At 45.7% G+C, this 18,473-nt stretch overlaps 1 protein-coding gene across 2 annotated transcripts in view; it reads right to left on the reverse strand.

The window, feature by feature from the left end:
* Positions 1–1,278: 1,278 nt before the first annotated feature.
* Positions 1,279–18,473, reverse strand: part of LATS2 (large tumor suppressor kinase 2) — an 87,745-nt gene continuing 70,550 nt past the window's right edge. For both annotated transcript variants that reach the window (XM_009248477.3, XM_063715111.1), the window contains 5 exons: positions 16,141–17,594; positions 11,447–12,029; positions 9,641–9,823; positions 7,851–7,957; positions 1,279–3,621 (listed from right to left, as the gene is read on the reverse strand). In XM_009248477.3, coding sequence (XP_009246752.3) covers positions 3,127–3,621; positions 7,851–7,957; positions 9,641–9,823; positions 11,447–12,029; positions 16,141–17,594 — 2,822 coding nt within the window. In that variant the 3' untranslated portion in view covers positions 1,279–3,126. The remainder of the gene's footprint in view (positions 3,622–7,850; positions 7,958–9,640; positions 9,824–11,446; positions 12,030–16,140; positions 17,595–18,473) is intronic.

Below are 18,473 nucleotides of genomic sequence, written 5' to 3' on the forward strand. Positions count from 1 at the left end.
GGGTTCAAGCGATTTTCCTGCCTCAGCCTCCTGAGCAGCTGGGATTACAGGGGCACACCACCATGTGCAGCTAATCTTTGTATTTTTAGTAGACATGAGGTTTCACCATTTTGGCCAGGCTGATCTGGAACTCCTGACTTCAGGTGATCTGCCCACTTTGGCCTCCCAAAGTGCTGGGATTACAGGTGTGTGCCACCGTGCCCAGCCAGTATGTTTTGATTTCTAAACCATGTGACTGTACCTATTTAAAGTATACAAACTCTTATATTTTCCAGATTTTTAATACCATCAATCTTTATCATCTATCTTCTTTGAGACAGAGTTTGTCTCTTCTTGCCCAGGCTGGAGTTCAGTGGCACGATCTCAGCTCACTGTAACTTCCGCCTCCTGGGTTCAAGTGATTCTCCTGCCTCAGCCTCCCAAGTAGCTGGGACTACAGGCGTACACCACCCACAACCGGTGGGTGTTATTTTTAGTAGAGACAGTTTCACCATGTTGGTCAGGCTGTCTCGAACTCCTGACCTGATGATCCACCCGCCTTGGCCTCTGAAAGTACTGGGATTACAGGCATGAGCCACTGCACCTAAGTCTATTTTTTTAGACGGAGTCTTGCTCTGTGGCCCAGGCTGGGGTGCAGTGGTGCAATCTCAGCTCACTGCAACCTCTGCCTCCCAAGTTCAAGCAATTCTCCCTGCCTCGGCCTCCCGAGTAGCTGGGATTACAGGTACCCACCACCCTACCCAGCTAAGTTTTGTATATTTAGTTATTTAGTAAAGACACGGTTTTGCCATGTTGGCCAGGTTGGTCTTGAACTCCTGACCTCAGGTGATCTGCCAGCCTCAGCTTCCCAAAGTGCTGGGATTACAGGTGTGAGCCACCGCACCGGGCCTCATCAACAATTTAAAATGAAAGGTCAGGAGCTAAAACTGTCCTCTCAGTTTAACATATTATGCTGGGGAATTAGCTCTTATTCATGATTTATTTGATCACCTACCATATTTATTTGATATCCCACTTAAGCCACTCAGTAATCCTACTGAGGCATATTTTGTTCCCATTTTACATAAGTTGGTCACAGAACCACAGCCTGATTTGGACTTCACGTGTCTACCTGGAAAGCCTGCTTTTCCACACCCCAAGCCATTCCTGAGACAGCCCTGTCTGTGCTGTGCAACCCTGGCTCATGTGTCACAGGGGAAGCATGGGGGAGTTACAACATGCTGAGAGGCAAGGACTTACAAACTCCAGAGAGGCAAAGACATGACACCAACTACGGGATTTGGATTCAAAATTTTAATAATAAATTGTGCCAGTAGAAGCTTTTCAAAGGTAATGATATATCAATAAATAATAGTTAAACTGAGTTCCTGAGAAAGAACCTACCACATGAAAGTATGTCAGAGCGCTGTGAGTAACAACATGGCACGACTATAAAATAGCGAGAATACTGACAGTCACGACGGACAGGCACAGCAGACTTCAGAGTATGCCACTCACACAAATGTAAACCAGTACACAGGAATCTTTATTTTTTTAGTTTAAACAATGATAAACTTCTAAGTGTTGTTGCCTAGATATATACTAAGTAATGGATACATTATGCTAAGAACTTCAAGGAAAAATATGTGGAATAATATAATGAAAATTATGAAGCATCAGATTTTTTAAAAAGCAAAAAAGATTGAACTTTTTACTCAAATATAAATCACTTTAAATAGGAATCATACTAATTTGAAATAAGGAATATTGTGTTTATCTGTGTGTGTCTGTGTGTGTGTGTGTACACGCACATACATCTATACTTCTAAGAAAATACGTATGGCTTACTTTTTATTCCAATGTCATTTTGAAGAATCTTTGCTTTTTTACAAAGGTTAGAAATATGTATTGTTTAAACCGAGTTAAGATTTGACACTTCAAAGTACACTAAAAGAACAAAAAAAAAAGTGAGAGAACCATTAGATCACTCAGTTTCCTGACGGTAACAGAAGAAAACAGGACTAAGAACGTTCACTGAAGCTTTCAGTGTGGGCAGTCTGTCAGTAAAAAGGTAAGTAGTAGGGTCAGAGGTATGGCATTCCACATACCAGCTCTACCAAGAATGAAAGAGCATACGGACTAGAGAAACGGACGTGTGTCCGTGATTCAACATTTTTGGCATAGCTGTATTAATCCCTTTTGATGTACATAAGTTCAGTATATGACAAATGTTTCAGGTCCCCCCCCCCCCCGAAGAATCCAATCACACCCAAGACACACACACAAATCACTTCTCAGTTACACGTCTGCATTTCTTTAACAAAACAGTAAGAGATACAATCATAGCAAAGAGGTCACCCGCACAATACATTATCAGCACACTGTCTAGAACACCTCATTTAAAGACACTCCGTAAAAACGTATTCACAGGACCTGCTGTGAATGGCAAGATACGGTAACTTTATAATAGAAAAACTCTGCTCATGCAGTACTCTCCACACACCAGATATCGGAAATCACAGCCACATCATCACCTTGCTCACACTTCCTATTATACTAGATATGCAAAAAGCCAAAAAAAGCAGCTTTTAACATTGTATCATTGTATCACAATTTTGAAATGTGGGAAAAAATAAAAAACAAAAACCATTGTGTGGATAAAATGGTCTCCGTGACATTGAGCAGAGTGTTATCTTTTTTTTTTTTTTTTTTAACATTATTGCACAGAGATTTCTCATCAAATGTTCTTCAGTTTTTATGTCTTTTCCTAAACGTGAATAAGTGCTATGGATAAAATACAAATGTAGAAAATAACAGCAGCATGATTTGTCAAAGTTAATCCCTATAATTTAGTAAGAAAAAATGGATATAAACAAAATAAGTGCTCTTTCTAAACTGTACTAAATTTTCAAAAATATTGTTTTAATGCAGTGAAGGTCCTGAAAAGCCTATTGAAAGCGATGCTGAGTCCTGTTTTCAAAAGTGTCCTGTTTGGGTTTTCTTGGTGAAGAGCAGAATTTCAAGTGAAGCAATCGACGGACTAATTTAAAACAAAACAGCCCTCGGCTTCCCTATTGGCCTGTGAGGGCACCGGCTCCGGGACCCTGACCTGGGAGGCAGCGAGTGGTGGGGGTGCCTGGCCCCCATCTACACGTACACAGGCTGGCAGCCTTCAGTCTGATCCACCAGATCAGAGGTTTCTAAATCTGAGTTCTCAGCCTGTGAAGCTTCTGTTCCTGAAGGCTTTGGGCATCGAAAGGGGTAGCCATTGTCATCAAAGAACCTTCGGAAGGTGAATTCGTAAAATGCGTGCTCAGGATGCTTGTTATTGGGCGAGGTGAGTGTGTCCCAGGCCTTGGCGCTACCTTCGCTGGCATCGTTCCAAGGGCTTTCTTCATCTACGGGGTCGAAATTCGAGGTGTCCATGGGGTGGCTGATGGTGGGAACGTAGGGGGCTGGCTGCTTCCGGATGTCACCGGAGAAGTCAATGGCGCTGAAGAAGGGGTGGGCCTTCAGGTCATCGGCCCCATTCCGCCCCAGGCGGTGGTCTGCGGAGCAGCACAGCTTCGTGATGAGGTCCCTGGCCTCAGGGCTCAGCTTCACCTGGGCTGGAATGTGGAGCGTGTTCTCCCAGTTGATCACCTGAGGAAACAACAGAACCAACAGGTTAGCTCCTCCTCACATCTTGGGCAGTTCTGGGACAGCATGTGATGACGTGACTTTCAAATAAGTTTAGTTTCACAATAGGAGAGGAGTTAGAATAGACACAAGCAGCAGTTGTTGATCTCAGCAGCTATAAAGTCAGTGTCATTTCAGTCAATGGCTCACAGCCTGAGGCCAGGATGACCAGTCAAATATAGACAAAAAGATACTGATTTTCTTCTATCAGAAATACTGTTTAGTCAAAGAATTTTGTGCTTTTCACAAAAATGAAGAGAATGATGGTCTACAAGTTATTTCTTTCTTTCTTTCTTTTTATCTTTTTGAGATGGAGTCTCGCTCTGTTGCCCAGGCTGGAGTGCAGTGGTGCGATCTTGGCTCACTGCAACCTCCACCTCCTGGGTTCAAGCGATTCTCCTGCCTCAGCCTCCCGAGTAGCTGGGATTACAGGTGCCCACCACCACACCCGGCTGATTTTTGTATTTTTAGTAGAGACAAGGTTTCACCACGTTGGCCAGGCTAGTCTCAAACTCCTGACCTCAGGTGATCAGCTAAAGTTATTTCTTTAGCTATGGCAATGGCTTTCTGTCAAACCATCATGGCACTCATTCAAATACTTATTGTGGTCAAAAAACGGCCAACTGGGGTTTTGAAAAACAAAAAGGAAAAACTTCATAGAGAAGAATAAAGCTGACTGACCCCATGTGACCTTACATGCTCAACTGCACAAACCAGCCATCTGGACATTCAGTAAAAGCATTTGTTGTAGAGATGTGTCTACTGTGAAGACAAAACCTAGGGGACTTCTTTATTGTTTACACTTAGAATCAGGAGGAAACAAGGCCAACATGACTGGCTACCAGCTGCGGTAATGGGACAGCAGATAAGGCATGGAAGTTTGTGGGTGTATGGGTGGGAGGCTTGGTTTGAACCTAAGTAGTTGTTTTCATAGAGCTAAAACTGTAGAGCTCCTAGAAGAAAACATACGGTGAAATCTTCATGATACTGAGTTTGGCAATGATTTCTTAGACATGCCACCAAAAGCACAGGGAATAAAAGAAAAAATAAATTGGACTGCATAAAAATTTAAAACTTTTGTGCATCAAAGGACATTACTGATAGCAAAAAGGCAACAAAATGGGAGAACAGATTTCAAAACATTTATTTGAAAAGGGGTTAGTACCCAGAGAAAATACAGAACTCCTACAACTCAACAACAATAACAAAACCAAATAACTTGATTTAAAAAGGGTAATGGACTTGAGGAGATATATCCAAAGATATACAAATGACCAATAAGGACATGAAAATAAGCTCAATATAATTAATCACTAGGGAAATACAACTCAAAACCACATACCACCTTACATCCCCTAGGGTGGCTACTACTTAAAAAAAACAAAAACAGGAAAATACTTATTGAGGATGTAGGGAAACTGAACACTCAGCCACTGTTGGTGGGAATGTAAAATGGTGCAGCCATTATGGCAAACAGTTTGGGAGTTCCTCAAAAAGTTAAACACGGAACGACCATATAATCCAGCAATCCCACTTTCTGGTTTAGATCCAAAAGAATCGGAAGCAGGGACTCATACAGTGGAATATTATTCCACCTTAAAAAGGAAGCTACAACATGGATGAACCCTGAGGACATTACGCTAAGTGAAATAAACTAGACACAAAAAGACAAATACTGCATGACTCCACTTACAAGAAGTCCTGAGGCCAGGCACAGTGGCTCACACCTATAATCCCAACATTTTGGGAGGCCGAGGTGGGTGGATAACTTGAGGTCAGGCGTTTAAACCAGCCTGACCAACATGATGAAGCTGCATCTCTATTAAAAATACAAAAATTAGCTGGTGTTGTGGCAGACACCTGTAATCCCAGCTGCTTGGGAGGCTGAGGCATGAGAACCCGGAAGGCAGAGGTTGCAATGAGCCAAGATTGTGCCACTGCACTGCAGCCTGGGATACAGAGCAAAACTCTGTCTCAAAAAAAAAAAAAAAAAAAAAAAGTCCTGAGCATAACCAAACTCACAGAGACAGGAAGCAGAAGAGAGGTAAGCAGGGGCTGAAAAGGAGAGTGGGGAGTTTCTGTTTAATGGGTTTGGGATGATTAACACATTTGAAAATAGAGGGTGGTGATGGTTGCACAATATTGTGAATGTACTTAAATGTCACTGAATTATACACTAAAATAATTAAAAATAATTAAGATAATTATTAATCAAATAGTAATTAAAATAATTTAAATGGTAAATTTTAATTTACTATTAAAATAATTAAATGGTAAATTTTATGTTATATATATTTTACCAGAATAAAAAAATCTGAATTATCATGTGGGCAATTTAGTGAGTAGCTCAGCAATTCAATTAGGGTGCAGATAATGCCAGATTCCAATTTTACTGTTCCTAGAGTGAAACTAAGCCTTACTTTAGGATTTTTCTATTTTTCTTTTTTTGAAACAGAGTCTCGCTCTGTCATCCAGGTTGGAGTGCAGTGGCATGATCTCAGCTCACTGCAACCTCTGCCTCCTGGGTTCAAGCGATTCTCCTGCCTCAGCCTCCCAAGTAGCTGGGACTACAGGCGCCTGCCCCCATGCCAGGCTAATTTTTTGTATTTCCAGTAGAGATGGGGTTTCACTATGTTGGCCAGGCTAGTCTCGATCTCCTGACCTCGTAATCTGCCCGCCTCCACCTCCCAAAGTGCTGGGATTACAGGCATGATGCACCGCGCCCAGCCTTACTAGACAGTTTTTCTAATTAAAATCATTAATTTAGGCTCCCTGGTGGTCATGGCCACCAGGGCATGTGAAAACTCCAAGGATTCTGTGTCAATTGCTATGTCCACAGAAGACTGCAGATTCTTAATTCCAATTCTCAATTCAATCCTTAGTAACTCATTTCAGAAAGCAAATGGCTGTCATTTTAAAACTAATAATTTAGTATTAAATGACTGACAGAATTATTTAACTACTTTGAATGAATATTAGGAATATGCACAACTAGCCTGACCACATAGCTGACAGTTTGCGAGCAACGATATAATATCCAAATAAAGAAACTGATTTCTTTAGATACAGTTGACCCTTGAACAATACAGTTTGAGGGTCACTTACGCTAGCATTTTCTTCCACCTTTGCCACCCCTGAGACAGCAAGGCCAATGCCTCCCCTTCCTCAGTCCACTCTACATGAAGATGACAAAGATGGAGACCTTCATGATGATCCAATTTCAATTATTAAAATAGTAAACCTATTTTCTTTCTCTTCTTTATGATTTTTTTTCTTTAGACAGAGTCTCACTCTGTCACCCAGGCTGGACTGCAGTGGTGTGATCTCGGCTCACCGCAAGCTCTGCTTCCTGGGTTCAAGTGATTCTCTTGCCTCAGCCTCCTGAGTAGCTGGGATTACAGGTGCACACCACCATGATGGACTAATTTTTTGTATTTTCAGTAGAGATGGATTTCGCCATGTTGTCCAGGCTGGTCTTTAACTCTTGACCTCAGGTAATCTGCCCACCTTGGCCTTCCAAAGTGGTGGGATTATAGGCATGAGCCACTGCGCCCAGCCTATGATCCTCCCAAAGTAGTGAGATTACAGGCATGAGCCACTGCGCCTGGCCAACATTTTCTGTTCTCTAGCTTACTTTATTGTAAGAATACAGGATCTAATACATATAACATACAAAATATGTGCTCATTGACGCTATGTTACTGGTAAGGCTTCCAGTCAACAGGCTATTAGTAAAGTTTTTGGGGAGCTGAAAGTTATATGCAGATTTTTGACTGTGCAGGGGGGTTGGCACCCCAAACCCCTTCATTGCTGAGGGGTCAACTGTAGTTCCTGGAGTTCCGTGTGTTCTCTGCAGCGCAGGTGTGGGTGGGGGAGACAGTGGATCTGCAGCACACCTTTGCTGATCCTCACTGTTCTTGCCTGGAAATAACAAGGTGGCAGATGGCCAAGGGTTTAATAGAATTTCAGATATTAAAATGGGTCCAATTCCACGGCTTTGCTTATCAAAATAGAAAATTTAAAAATAGATAATAATTTAAAAAATAATGAGATTACTTTTAAAAATCCCATCCTATACAACTGCCATTCCTACCCTAGTCAGAATAAGAGGGCAAATGCTGACCAAAGATTCATGGGTACATGAGAAAATCAGGTGTCTACAGCAAGCAGATGCTTAGTTCCTCTCACATTACCTTCAGCTGGGTTTCTGTGGGAGTAGGTGCCAAAAAGGGCGGCTGCCCCACCAGCATCTCGAAGAGAATCACTCCAACACTCCACCAGTCACAGAGTTGAGTGTACCCTGCAAGATAAAGTTCACTCAATCCCTACACAGGCATGAATTCTCCTCCGAGGTGAATTTCATTAAGATGCTGAACATACACATTTCCTGTTAAGTGGGAAAGTGCGTTGAAGCATCGCACTGTACAGAAGATGGACCTATGTAAGTACCTGGATACTACTCGGTGGGGTGGTGCGGGGCGGTGGCCATGGCCGCTTAGGTTTTCGTATTTTTAATCATTGTAATAAAATACTTTTTAATTTAAAAAGATTATTTTTATTGTTAGCAAATAGTTACTAGCCAGAATTTTATATTCTTAAAGATCACAAACAGAGGCACCAATTAAAATAACAGAAACTGAAAAACATAAAGTGCTATAACCCGTGAATAATCAGGTGAGGGTCGAGGAAGGCTTCTAAGTCAGTTTTGGATGAAGCTGAAGAATATGGAGATGAGGAGGAGGTGGGCAAAACCCACCAGACAATTCCCTGTAAGCCAAACTCTCCTTGTGTGAGGCCCCTACGGAGCCGGGCCTTCCTCACAGGGCTCCCAGCTGTGCTGGGTCAGGGCTGGCCTCTGGGAGGCTGTAGGCTAGGCTCGTTTACCTTTCATTTTCTCCCACTTTTCCTTCAAAGCCTCATGACCCATCAAGCCAGGCTCGTCTTCATGTCACCTAATCCTTGCTAAGTATAAACTGGGATGTTAAGAGGTCAGTCTGGGGGTGCCTGCAGCTGCATATGCCAGGGTAGCCCCCTCAGGCCCCTCTGTTATCTCTCCGTCCCACCTCTGCCTGTCCAAGTTTGGCAACAGAGGCTGCAGAAAAACCCCAAGCAATGGTTTCTTGAGAATGCTGCACGTGGCAGAGGGAAGTAGACCTTCACTGGGCACCAAGGTTATTCACAACCTCTCAAGGTCGTTATTGCTATGTCTGTGGTCTGAGTAGTTAAGTAACTTGTGCTCGATTACCACAGCTAGCAAAGAAAACCCAGACTTGAACTGGGTCTGGCTGGCTCCAAAGACTTTAAACAATATGTGATGGCAGGGGTTGCCTGTCTCTGGATTAATTACACAGAATCAGATCAACACCCCACCGTCACTGGGGACCATGCAGGATCACTGAAAGATTCCTCCTATACTGAACCAGATGTTGTATTTGATAGAATGAAGCATCCATCCAGGAGGCAAATGTTATGAGCACTAGTCATTTTACACAACTGGCACCTGCCACTTTTGCTTATGGTCTAGCAGGGAGAATGAGAGAAAAAGGATCTTCCAATGCTGTCACATAAGCACCCAGCTGCACACGGCACAACTCAGCCAGGAGCCTGAGACAGAAGTGAAAGCTAGAGCCCAGAAATGTGTGGTCTGGGCAGACTGAGCAGAGGTCCTGTGGCCCTCAGAGTGGTTTCCATCATTTGACTGTGAGAATCAGGGCTGGAGTCATTCCCTTGGGTCTAGGTAGAGCCCGAGGGCCAGCAGACACTGGTCTAATGGTGCATGTCTTCCAACCACCTGAAGCAAGAGCACTTCCGGGACAGGAGGGAGGCTTGTATGTTGCGGAAATTAGTAGCTTTCAGGCTTCCATGAGGACAAAAATGTGACTGGAAGCATTAGATCCTTGGAAAGCTAGAGCCAGGGAGACTCAGCTCACAGGTCTGAAGGGAAGGAGACCTCCCGCGGGGTGGCTGGCCGTGGCGCATGTACCTTTGCGGAGGAGCACCTCGGGTGCGATGTAGTTTGGAGTCCCCACCAGTGAATGTGCCAGGCACCTCTGGTGCTGCTTCCGCGCCCTCTGCTCTAGGGTCTTCAGCCTGTCCCCACACCGACAGTTAGACACATCGTCCCAGAGGTCGCTGGGCTCCATGCTGTCCTGTCTGACATGGCTCCCTTCGCCCAGGAATCAGGGGTGGTGAAAGAAGAGAACAAAATACAAAGTGAATTTTCACTCTTCAATAACTCAACATATATTCACTCAACATATTTCACTCTTCAATAACTCAACATATCCACAGCTTAAAACAGCAAAGTCATTCCAATCAGCTCCTGACATATCAGGACAGAGAATCCCCGCTGAGCTGCTCCGTAGGGGCAGCCTGCTGTTCCTAGTTCGGAAACACGTGGTGAGGTTGGCACTAGCACCAAGGTAGAAATGACGGTGAAGAATCATAGGACACCACGCACCGTGCTGAGCTGGCAGGAAGGCAGTGCAGGCAGGAGAGGCTGGAAGAACTGTGGGGACAGCACCCCTAGCACTTAGGCCATAATCAAAAGGTAACAACTGCCTGACACGTTTTAAGATGAGCATGGAAAACTTAGGAGGATTTAAACAACACGAACAAAGGTTACTTCAATGCCAGAAAATGAGAATGAATTAAATGATTTAGAGTTAGTTTTGAGTTAGAGAAAAAAGACTAAGTGATGATATTAAAATAACTATTTCAAGAATCTGAGCCATAAAGAAGATAATAACCAGCTGTTTTTGGCTTTTCCAAATGGTAGAACTATAGGAAATGGAGTTCAATAATACACTACATAGATTCAGGTTGGCTATAAGAGAGGACTTCTTGGGAGGCTGTGACTCTTTTATTTATTTATTTTATTTTATTTTATTTGAGACGGAGTTTCACTCTTGTTGCCCAGGCTGGGGTGCAATGGCGCGATCTCGGCTCACCGCAACCTCCACCTCCCGGGTTCAAGCGATTCTCATGCTTCAGCCTCCCAGTAGCTGGGACTACTGGCATGCATCACCACGCCCGGCTAATCTTGTTATTTTTAGTAGAGACGGGGCTTCTCCATGTTGGTCAGGCTGGTCTCGAACTCCTGACCTCAGGTGATCCGCCCGCCTTGGGCTTCCAAAGTGCTAGGATTACAGGCGTGAGCCACCATGCCCAGCCTAATCTTTTATTTTTTAAGGCTTGCTTTAATGAGGGAGGTGATGGTTCCCCACAAAGGCTCTGTGACACCTTGTAGCCTACTGTCTTAAAAATATAGTAGGCCAGGCATGGTGGCTCACACCTGTAATCCCAGCACTTTGGGAGGCGGAGGCAGGCGGATCACCTGAGGTTGGGAGTTTGAGACCAGCCTGACCAACATGGAGAAACCCCGTCTCTACTAAAAATACAAAATTAGCCAGAGGTGGTGGCGCGTGACTGTAATCCCAGCTACTCGGGAGGCTGGAGGCAGGAGAATCACTTGAACCCAGGAGGCAGAGGTTGCGGTGAGCTGAGATCACGCCACATTGCACTCCAGCCTGGGCAACAAGAGCGAAACTGTCTCAAAAAAAAAAAAAAAAAAAAAAAAAAGTAAACCTGAAATCCACTACCTTAAAAAAAAATGCATATATCATACTATTCCTTTTGGAAGGGAAGAATGTCACACCAATTTATAAAATAATGGAGTGACAGATAAAAATTTCAAAATGATTAGGAGCCACTAGGACGGGAAATTTAGTTGCTTACAATGAGGTTAGTGACATCTACACATAGAAATGTGACACACTTCAGACAATACCTTTCTGGTAATATTTGGAATTGTGAGTCCACCTGAACCCAGTGCAGAGGCCGAAATCTGTGAGTTTAATGTGACCATCCAGATCTATCAAAATGTTATCAGGCTTGATGTCTCGGTGGATGAAGCCCATTTTGTGTACACTCTCAATGGCCAAAGTCAGCTCTGCGATGTAGAACCGGGCCAGGTGCTCGGGGAAGACCTCCATCCGGATCAGCAGGCTCATCATGTCCCCGCCAGGGATGTAGTCCATCACAAAGTACAGGCTGTCTTTGTCTTGGAAGGAGTAGTAGAGTTTGACCACCCACTCATTGTCTGCCTCCGCCAGGATGTCCCTCTCGGCCTTGACGTGGGCCACCTGATTCCGGTTCAGGACATCCTTTTTCCTTAGGGTCTTCATGGCGTACAGGGCATGAGTGTCCACCTTACAAGCAAGGCACACTTCTCCAAAGGCACCGATCCCCAGGGTTTTGATTTTCACAAACATAGACTTGTCCATCTTGGCCCTCTTTAACCTGTTGTAATTAGACTCTTTCTGGTAGAGGATCTTCCGCATCTGCTCCTGCTCAGCTTCACAGAGTCCAGCCTGCGTAGAAGGAAAGGAAGGAGGAAGAATCACATGAGAGAAGTCCCATGATAACAAATGACTGGGATGGGGATGCCCTGGAACTGAGAGGAACCTAGCTCATCTTACAGAAAGGAGAACAGAGAAGAATGGGTCTCACATACTACAAAGCAAGGTAACAATTGGTTTTGTTTTGTTTTGTTTTTGAGACAGAGTCTCGCTCTGTCGCCTAGGCTGGAGTGCAGTGGCACAATCTCAGCTCATTGCAGCCTCCGCCTCCCGGGTTCCAGCGATTCTCCTGTCTCAGCCTCCCGAGTAGCTGGGACTACACGTGCCCGCCACCACGCCTGGCTAATTTTTGTATTTTTAGTAGAGACGGTGTTTCATCATGTTGGCCAGGCTGGTCTCGAACTCCTGACCTCAGGTGATCTGCCCGCCTTGGCCTCCCAAAGTGCAGGGATTACAGGCGTGAGCCACTGTGCCTGGCCAGTTTTGTTTTTTTATATCCATATATAGACATGAATATGGAATGAAAAGTTAAGATAAAAAAGAGAGCTCTTTCTCTAGGAGACTTTTGGCTCTAAGAACTAAGGGAAACTTCTATTAACAAAAATCTGTGGAAAAGGGGACCACAGCATTCCTAGAACTCCAAGAGCCATCTAGTCTTTCAGTAACTCAGGGAAAATGGGAAAGCAGGAAGAAAAGTCAATGATCAGCATACAAAAATCAGTAGCATGCATTAGATAGACTTGTATATGGTGAGAGACAGGGCCTAGTTTCATTCTTCTGCATATGGATATCTGGATTTCTGTACACCAATAATGAATGCCGTTTACAAAAGCTATAAAAAAAATCTAGGAGTAAATTTAAATAAAAAGTGAAAGAGCTCTACAAAGAAAACTACAAACCACTGAAGAAAGAAACTGAAGAGGACACAAACAAGAGATCCCATGTTCACCGACAGAAAGATTTAATATTGTTAAGAATGACCATACTACCCAAAGCAATCTACCAATTAAATGCAATCCCTATCAAAATACCAATGATATTTTTCACATTACTAGAAAAAACAATACTAAAATTCACAGGGAGCCCAAATACTCAAAGCAATCCTAGGCAAAATGAACAAAGTTGTTATCTGACTTCAAAATATATTACAAGCCTAGAGTAACCGAAACTGCATGGTATTAGTATAAAAACAGACACACATAGACCAATGGAACAGAACAGAGAACCCAGAAATAAGTCCACGTATTTACAGCCACCTGATTTTTGACAACGGTGCCAAGAACGTACATTGAAAAAGAGACATGCTGGGAAAACCAGATATCCATATGCAGAAGAATGAAACTAGACCCCTATCTCTCACCATATAGGAATGTCAACTTAAAACAGATTAAAGACCTAGAAATAAGACCAGAGGCTATGAAAATATACTCCAGAACATTGGTTTGAGCAAAGATTTTTATGGCTAAAATCTCAAAAACACAGGCAAAAAACCCCCCAAATTAGACAAATGGGACTATATTAAGCTAAAAAGCTTCTGCAGAGCAAAGGAAACAAAGAGTAAAGAGGATGCCTGTGTTGAACAGGAGAAAATATTCACAAACTATTCATCTGACAAAAGGCAAACTATTCATCTGACAAAAGTTCCAGAATATACAAGGAACTCAAACAACTCAACAGCAAAAAAAAAAATCAAATAATCCCATTAAAAAGTGAGCCAAAAGGCTAGGCACGGTGGCTCATGCCTGTAATCCCAGCCCTTTGGGAGGCTGAGGGAGGCGGATTACTTGAGGTCAGGAGTTTGAGACCAGCCTGACTAACATGGTGAAACCCCATCTCTACTAAACATACAAAAGTTAGCTGAGCATGGTGTTGCACACCTGTAGTCCCAGCTCTCAGGAGGCTGAGGCAGGAGAATAGCTTGGATCCAGAAGGCAGAGGTTGCAGTGAGCCGAGATTTCACCACTGCACTCCAGCCTGGGCGATAGAGCAAGACTCCGTCTTAATTTAAAAAAAATAAATAAATAAGGCCAGGCGTGGTGGCTCACACCTGTAATCCCAGCACTTTGGGAGGCTGAGACAGGTGGATCATCTGAGGTCGGGAGTTCAAGACCAGCCTGACCAACATGGTGAAACCCTGTCTCTACTAAAAACATAAAACTAGCTGGGCGTGGTGGCGCATGCCTGTAATCCCAGCTGCTCGGTAGGCTGAGGCAGGAGAATCACTTGAACCCAGGAGGCGGAGGTTGTGGTGAGCTGAGATCGTGCCATTGCACTCCAGCCTGGGCAACAAGAGCGAAACTCTGTCTCAAAAAGAAGAAAAAGTGAGCTAATGACCTGAATAGACACTTGTCAAAAGAAGATACACAAATGGCTAAGAGGTGCACGGAAAGATGCTCATTAACCATCAGGGAAATGCAAATGAAAACCACAATGAGATATAATCTCTCCCCAGTTAGAACGACTATTATCAAAAAGGAAAAAAAAGAAACTAAAAATAGAACTACCATACAATCTACCGATCCCACTATTGGGTATTTATCTAAAGGAAAGGAAATCAGTATATCAAAGTGATACCTGCACCCCATGTTTATTGCAGCACTATTCACAACAGTAAAAATATGGAATCAACTTAAGTGTCCATCAACTGATGAATGGATAAAGAAAATGTGGTCTGTGTACACCATGGGATATTATTCAGCCATAAAAAAGAATGAAATCCTGTCACTTGGAGCAACATGAATGGAACTGGAAGTCATTATGTTAAGTGAAATAAGCCAGGAACAGAAAGTTCAGTAAGAACACCACATGTTGTTACTGATATGTGGGAGCTAAAATAATTGATCTCATAGAGGTAGAGAGTAGAATGAGGTGGGAAAAGGTGTCTGTGTGTTGAGGGGAGATGAGAGGTTAATTGGTGCAAACATACAGCTGGATAGAAGGAACAAACTCTAACTAGCATGACTATGGTTAGTAAAAATGTATTCAGTATTTCAAAATAGCTAGAAGAGAGGACTTAAAATGTTTCCAACACAGAAATGATAAATACACCAGGCAATGGATACTCTAAATACCTTGACTTGATCATTACATATCCTATGCATGTAACAAAATATCACATGTTCCCCACAAATATACAAATACTATGTATAAATAAAAAATAAATGGCTGGGTGTGGTGGCTCACGTGTGTAATTCCAGCACTTTGGGAGGCCGAGGTGGGCAGATCACCTGAGGTCAAGAGTTTGAGACCAGTCTGACCAACATGGCGAAACCCTGTCTCTACTAAAAATACAAAAAAATGGCCAGGCGTGGTGGTAGGCACCTGTAATCCCAACTACTCGGGAGGCTGAGGAAGGAGAATCGCTTGAACCCAGAAGGCGGAGGTTGCAGCGAGCCAAGATTGCGCCATTGCACTCCAGTCTGGGTGACAGAGCAAGACTCCGCCTCAAAAAAAAAACCTAAAAAATAAAAAAAAAAAAAAACAAATGAAAAGTATATCTTTAAAAAAATCAGTGAATACGGGACACTGAAAAGAACACAAATCTGGTTTTTAGGCTTTGGAATTATTGGCTTTGTGTAATTTAAATGTTACATTTTAATTTAAATAATTTCATGAATAATTACCTTCTTCAGCACTTCAGTGTCAACTAAGTATATTTAAATCATTAGTTACTAATTAAACACTTAAAAGAATAAATGGAATCACTACTAGATACATTTTTCTTCCAAAATCCCACAATATCAATTTACAAAACCTTAAACTTTGTTTCTACTCATTCGAATGCTCTATTATTAATCCGTGATGAATCCTGTTAAGCGAGGACACACCCTAAAACTTAACCTGTTAATTTACCTACAACGTAAGCTGTAGATTCCCTACATTGCGCTGGCTACATTATGCACGGCTCTCTCTGGTTCTTCAGAAGAGTCAAGGGGAAAGGAGAAAGGCAGGTCACACCATCTGCAACTTCTCCAAGTTGTCGGCCCCAGAACCAGACTGTCGCCCGTTAGCCGTGTTGATTATAAGGGGTATACAGTCGAAACAGAAAAGGGATTGTACGTGCTTCCTATTGCCAGTAGAGGGAAGAGCCGGGAACAAATAGAAAAACGAAGTGGGAAATTACTTTGGCCATTTCTTGCTCCAGCTGCAGCCTCCGGTTAACCTTCTGCTGGTAGGTTTTGATGACATTCTCCACGTGCTGCTCCATGAAGAACTTAAAGGCGTATGGCGAGTAGCTCTTGATGCGTGACTCTCTCTTCTCTTCGTCTCTGCTGTTTTTGCGGACGGGAACGGGAGAGGTCTGAATCTGCTTTTTATCCTTTCCGCCTTTGTCCCCCTTGGCGCTTTTGCGGCTCTTGTCGCCGCCCTCGGGCTCGCTGGGGCCCGCACGGAGGCTCTGCTCCATGCCTGTGCACAGGCTGTCCAGGTCGTACTGCTCGGACTTGCTGCGCAGTAGCAGGTGCTTCGGGTAGGGCGGAGGCGGGCACCTCCGGTCTGGGCCTCCGTACTCCACGTCCAGCGGGTAGGCGCCTGCGCCGCCCAGCGCCAGGGCATGCTCCTCCTTGGTGTCCAGGCCCTCCGCGGCCGAGGTGGGGGCGGGGGCGGGGGCGGGGGCGGGGGCGGGGGCCGGGGCAGGCGCGGGCACCCAGGCGGGGTGCGAGGGCCCCACAGCCGTCTGCGGCTCCGGCCTCAGCACACGCACGCTCTTCACCGGGTGCAGGATGTGCGCGGCCGTGACAGCCGTCACGGTGTTGGGGGCGGGCAGGGAGGGCTCGGCCTTGCCGGGCGCACCCGGCCGCGGCTGGTGGCTGTTGAAGGAGTTGGTCCTGCTGGGCACTGGGCAGTCAGGCCGGAAGGCCACGTGCACGCGCGGCGGCGCCTCCAGGCCCGGCTTCTGCAGGGAATCCCGGCGGGCCAGGGTGGCAGCCGGCCACTGCTGGACGGAGGTGCTGCTCAATTCATACAGGTCCACGTTGAGGCTGTTCCGCGAGGGAGTGAGCAGGCTCTGCGGGGGGCTGTCGCTGGCGAACACCTGGCTGCGGGAGCCCAGCACATGCAGCTGGTGGGCCGCGGGGCCGGCCTGCTTGTGGTGTGGGTGCGGCACGTAGAGCCCGGCGGCAGGGGGTGGGAAAGCGAGGCTGGCGCCTGGCGGTCCTCCCTGGCCCTTCGCGGGCAGGCTGGCGTAGCCCCCGGTCTCCGGCGGCGTCTTGCTCTGGAAGGAGGGGCTGCGCTGCACTCCGTAGCCCCGGGGTTCCCCAGGCACCAGCAGGTGCGGCCGGCCGTAGTGCGCGCCCTGCAGCGGGAAGTGTGTCCCTGCTGCTTCTACGCTGGCACCGTAGCCCTTGGGTGGGTGCTGGTGCTGGTGCTGGTGCTGGTGGCCGGGCCCGTGGGGGCCGACTCCGGGGAAGAGGTAGTCCACGTACGGCCGCGGCACCTCCTCCAGCGCCGTGGGGCCGTCGGCGCCGAAGCTTGGGCCCTCGTAGGGGGCACCGCTCAGCTGGTGGTAGGACGCGAACGAATCGCCGGTTCCTTCGAAGCTGGGCCTCCGCGTCACTGGGGTTGGCATGAGCCCCTTTCCTGCAGTGGAAAAAACAGGAAGACAGCATCAGAGTGGGTGTGATCAGTAGGTTCTGGCACTTTCAGGCTGGTCCCCACTCTAGCACTGGCCTCGGGGCTGAGGGTCTTGAACCCTGGGCTCTGACGTGCTGCATTCTGCCCAGCACAGGGTCCCTGCCAGCAGGACCAGTTGTCCTAATGTGTTAGCAGAGTGGAGACAAGCTGGAGGGCACATGGGAGGGCCAAGGGCAGAAGAGAAGACCGCGTCCACATCCTGAGGTGCATCCTTGCCCCCTGGGGACCCCACTGGGGTCACTCTCCTGTCAGGCTAGGGAGCCGTCTGCATAGCCAGTTTTGTTTTCAAAACCCTATCATGCCCAAATTGCGGGGGGCTGAGTTTACCACCGCAGGGTTCCCAAATCGCTGCTCCCTCACAGAAAGGGCAGAACTGTATCCACTGTGCAGCAACTGCTCCACTTCTCTTTCACCTCTTTTCCAAATTAAAAGATTTTCTAGTTTTTTTGTCTATATTAAAACAAAGCAGTATATACACAATAATAAAAACCACACAAAACCCCTCTACAAATATCCAGATTGATTTCATCTGCTGCTACCTTAACCCTGACCTCCATTTTGAACATCTCATCTGAAACAGACACCGGAAGGAAGGACAAAGGCTCCTTTCATTTCTTTAGGCCAACTGCTCCACTTGGCTCGACTTAGCAGAGGGTGCCGAAGGGTGGAAAGGCTGTGCCTTGCCCACAGGAAGACCACCCCGATACCTGGCAGAGTGAAGGTCCTGACAGCCTGGCACTGAGCAAAGGTCACAGGCACACCAAGGCTTTGTTTTCCCTGGGCCCAGAAGACGTCAGTGAAGAGACACACCAAAGGCAAGTGCAG

Source organism: Pongo abelii, chromosome 14 (assembly GCF_028885655.2).
Source record: "Pongo abelii isolate AG06213 chromosome 14, NHGRI_mPonAbe1-v2.0_pri, whole genome shotgun sequence".
In the NCBI taxonomy this organism is placed as follows: Eukaryota; Metazoa; Chordata; class Mammalia; order Primates; family Hominidae; genus Pongo; species Pongo abelii.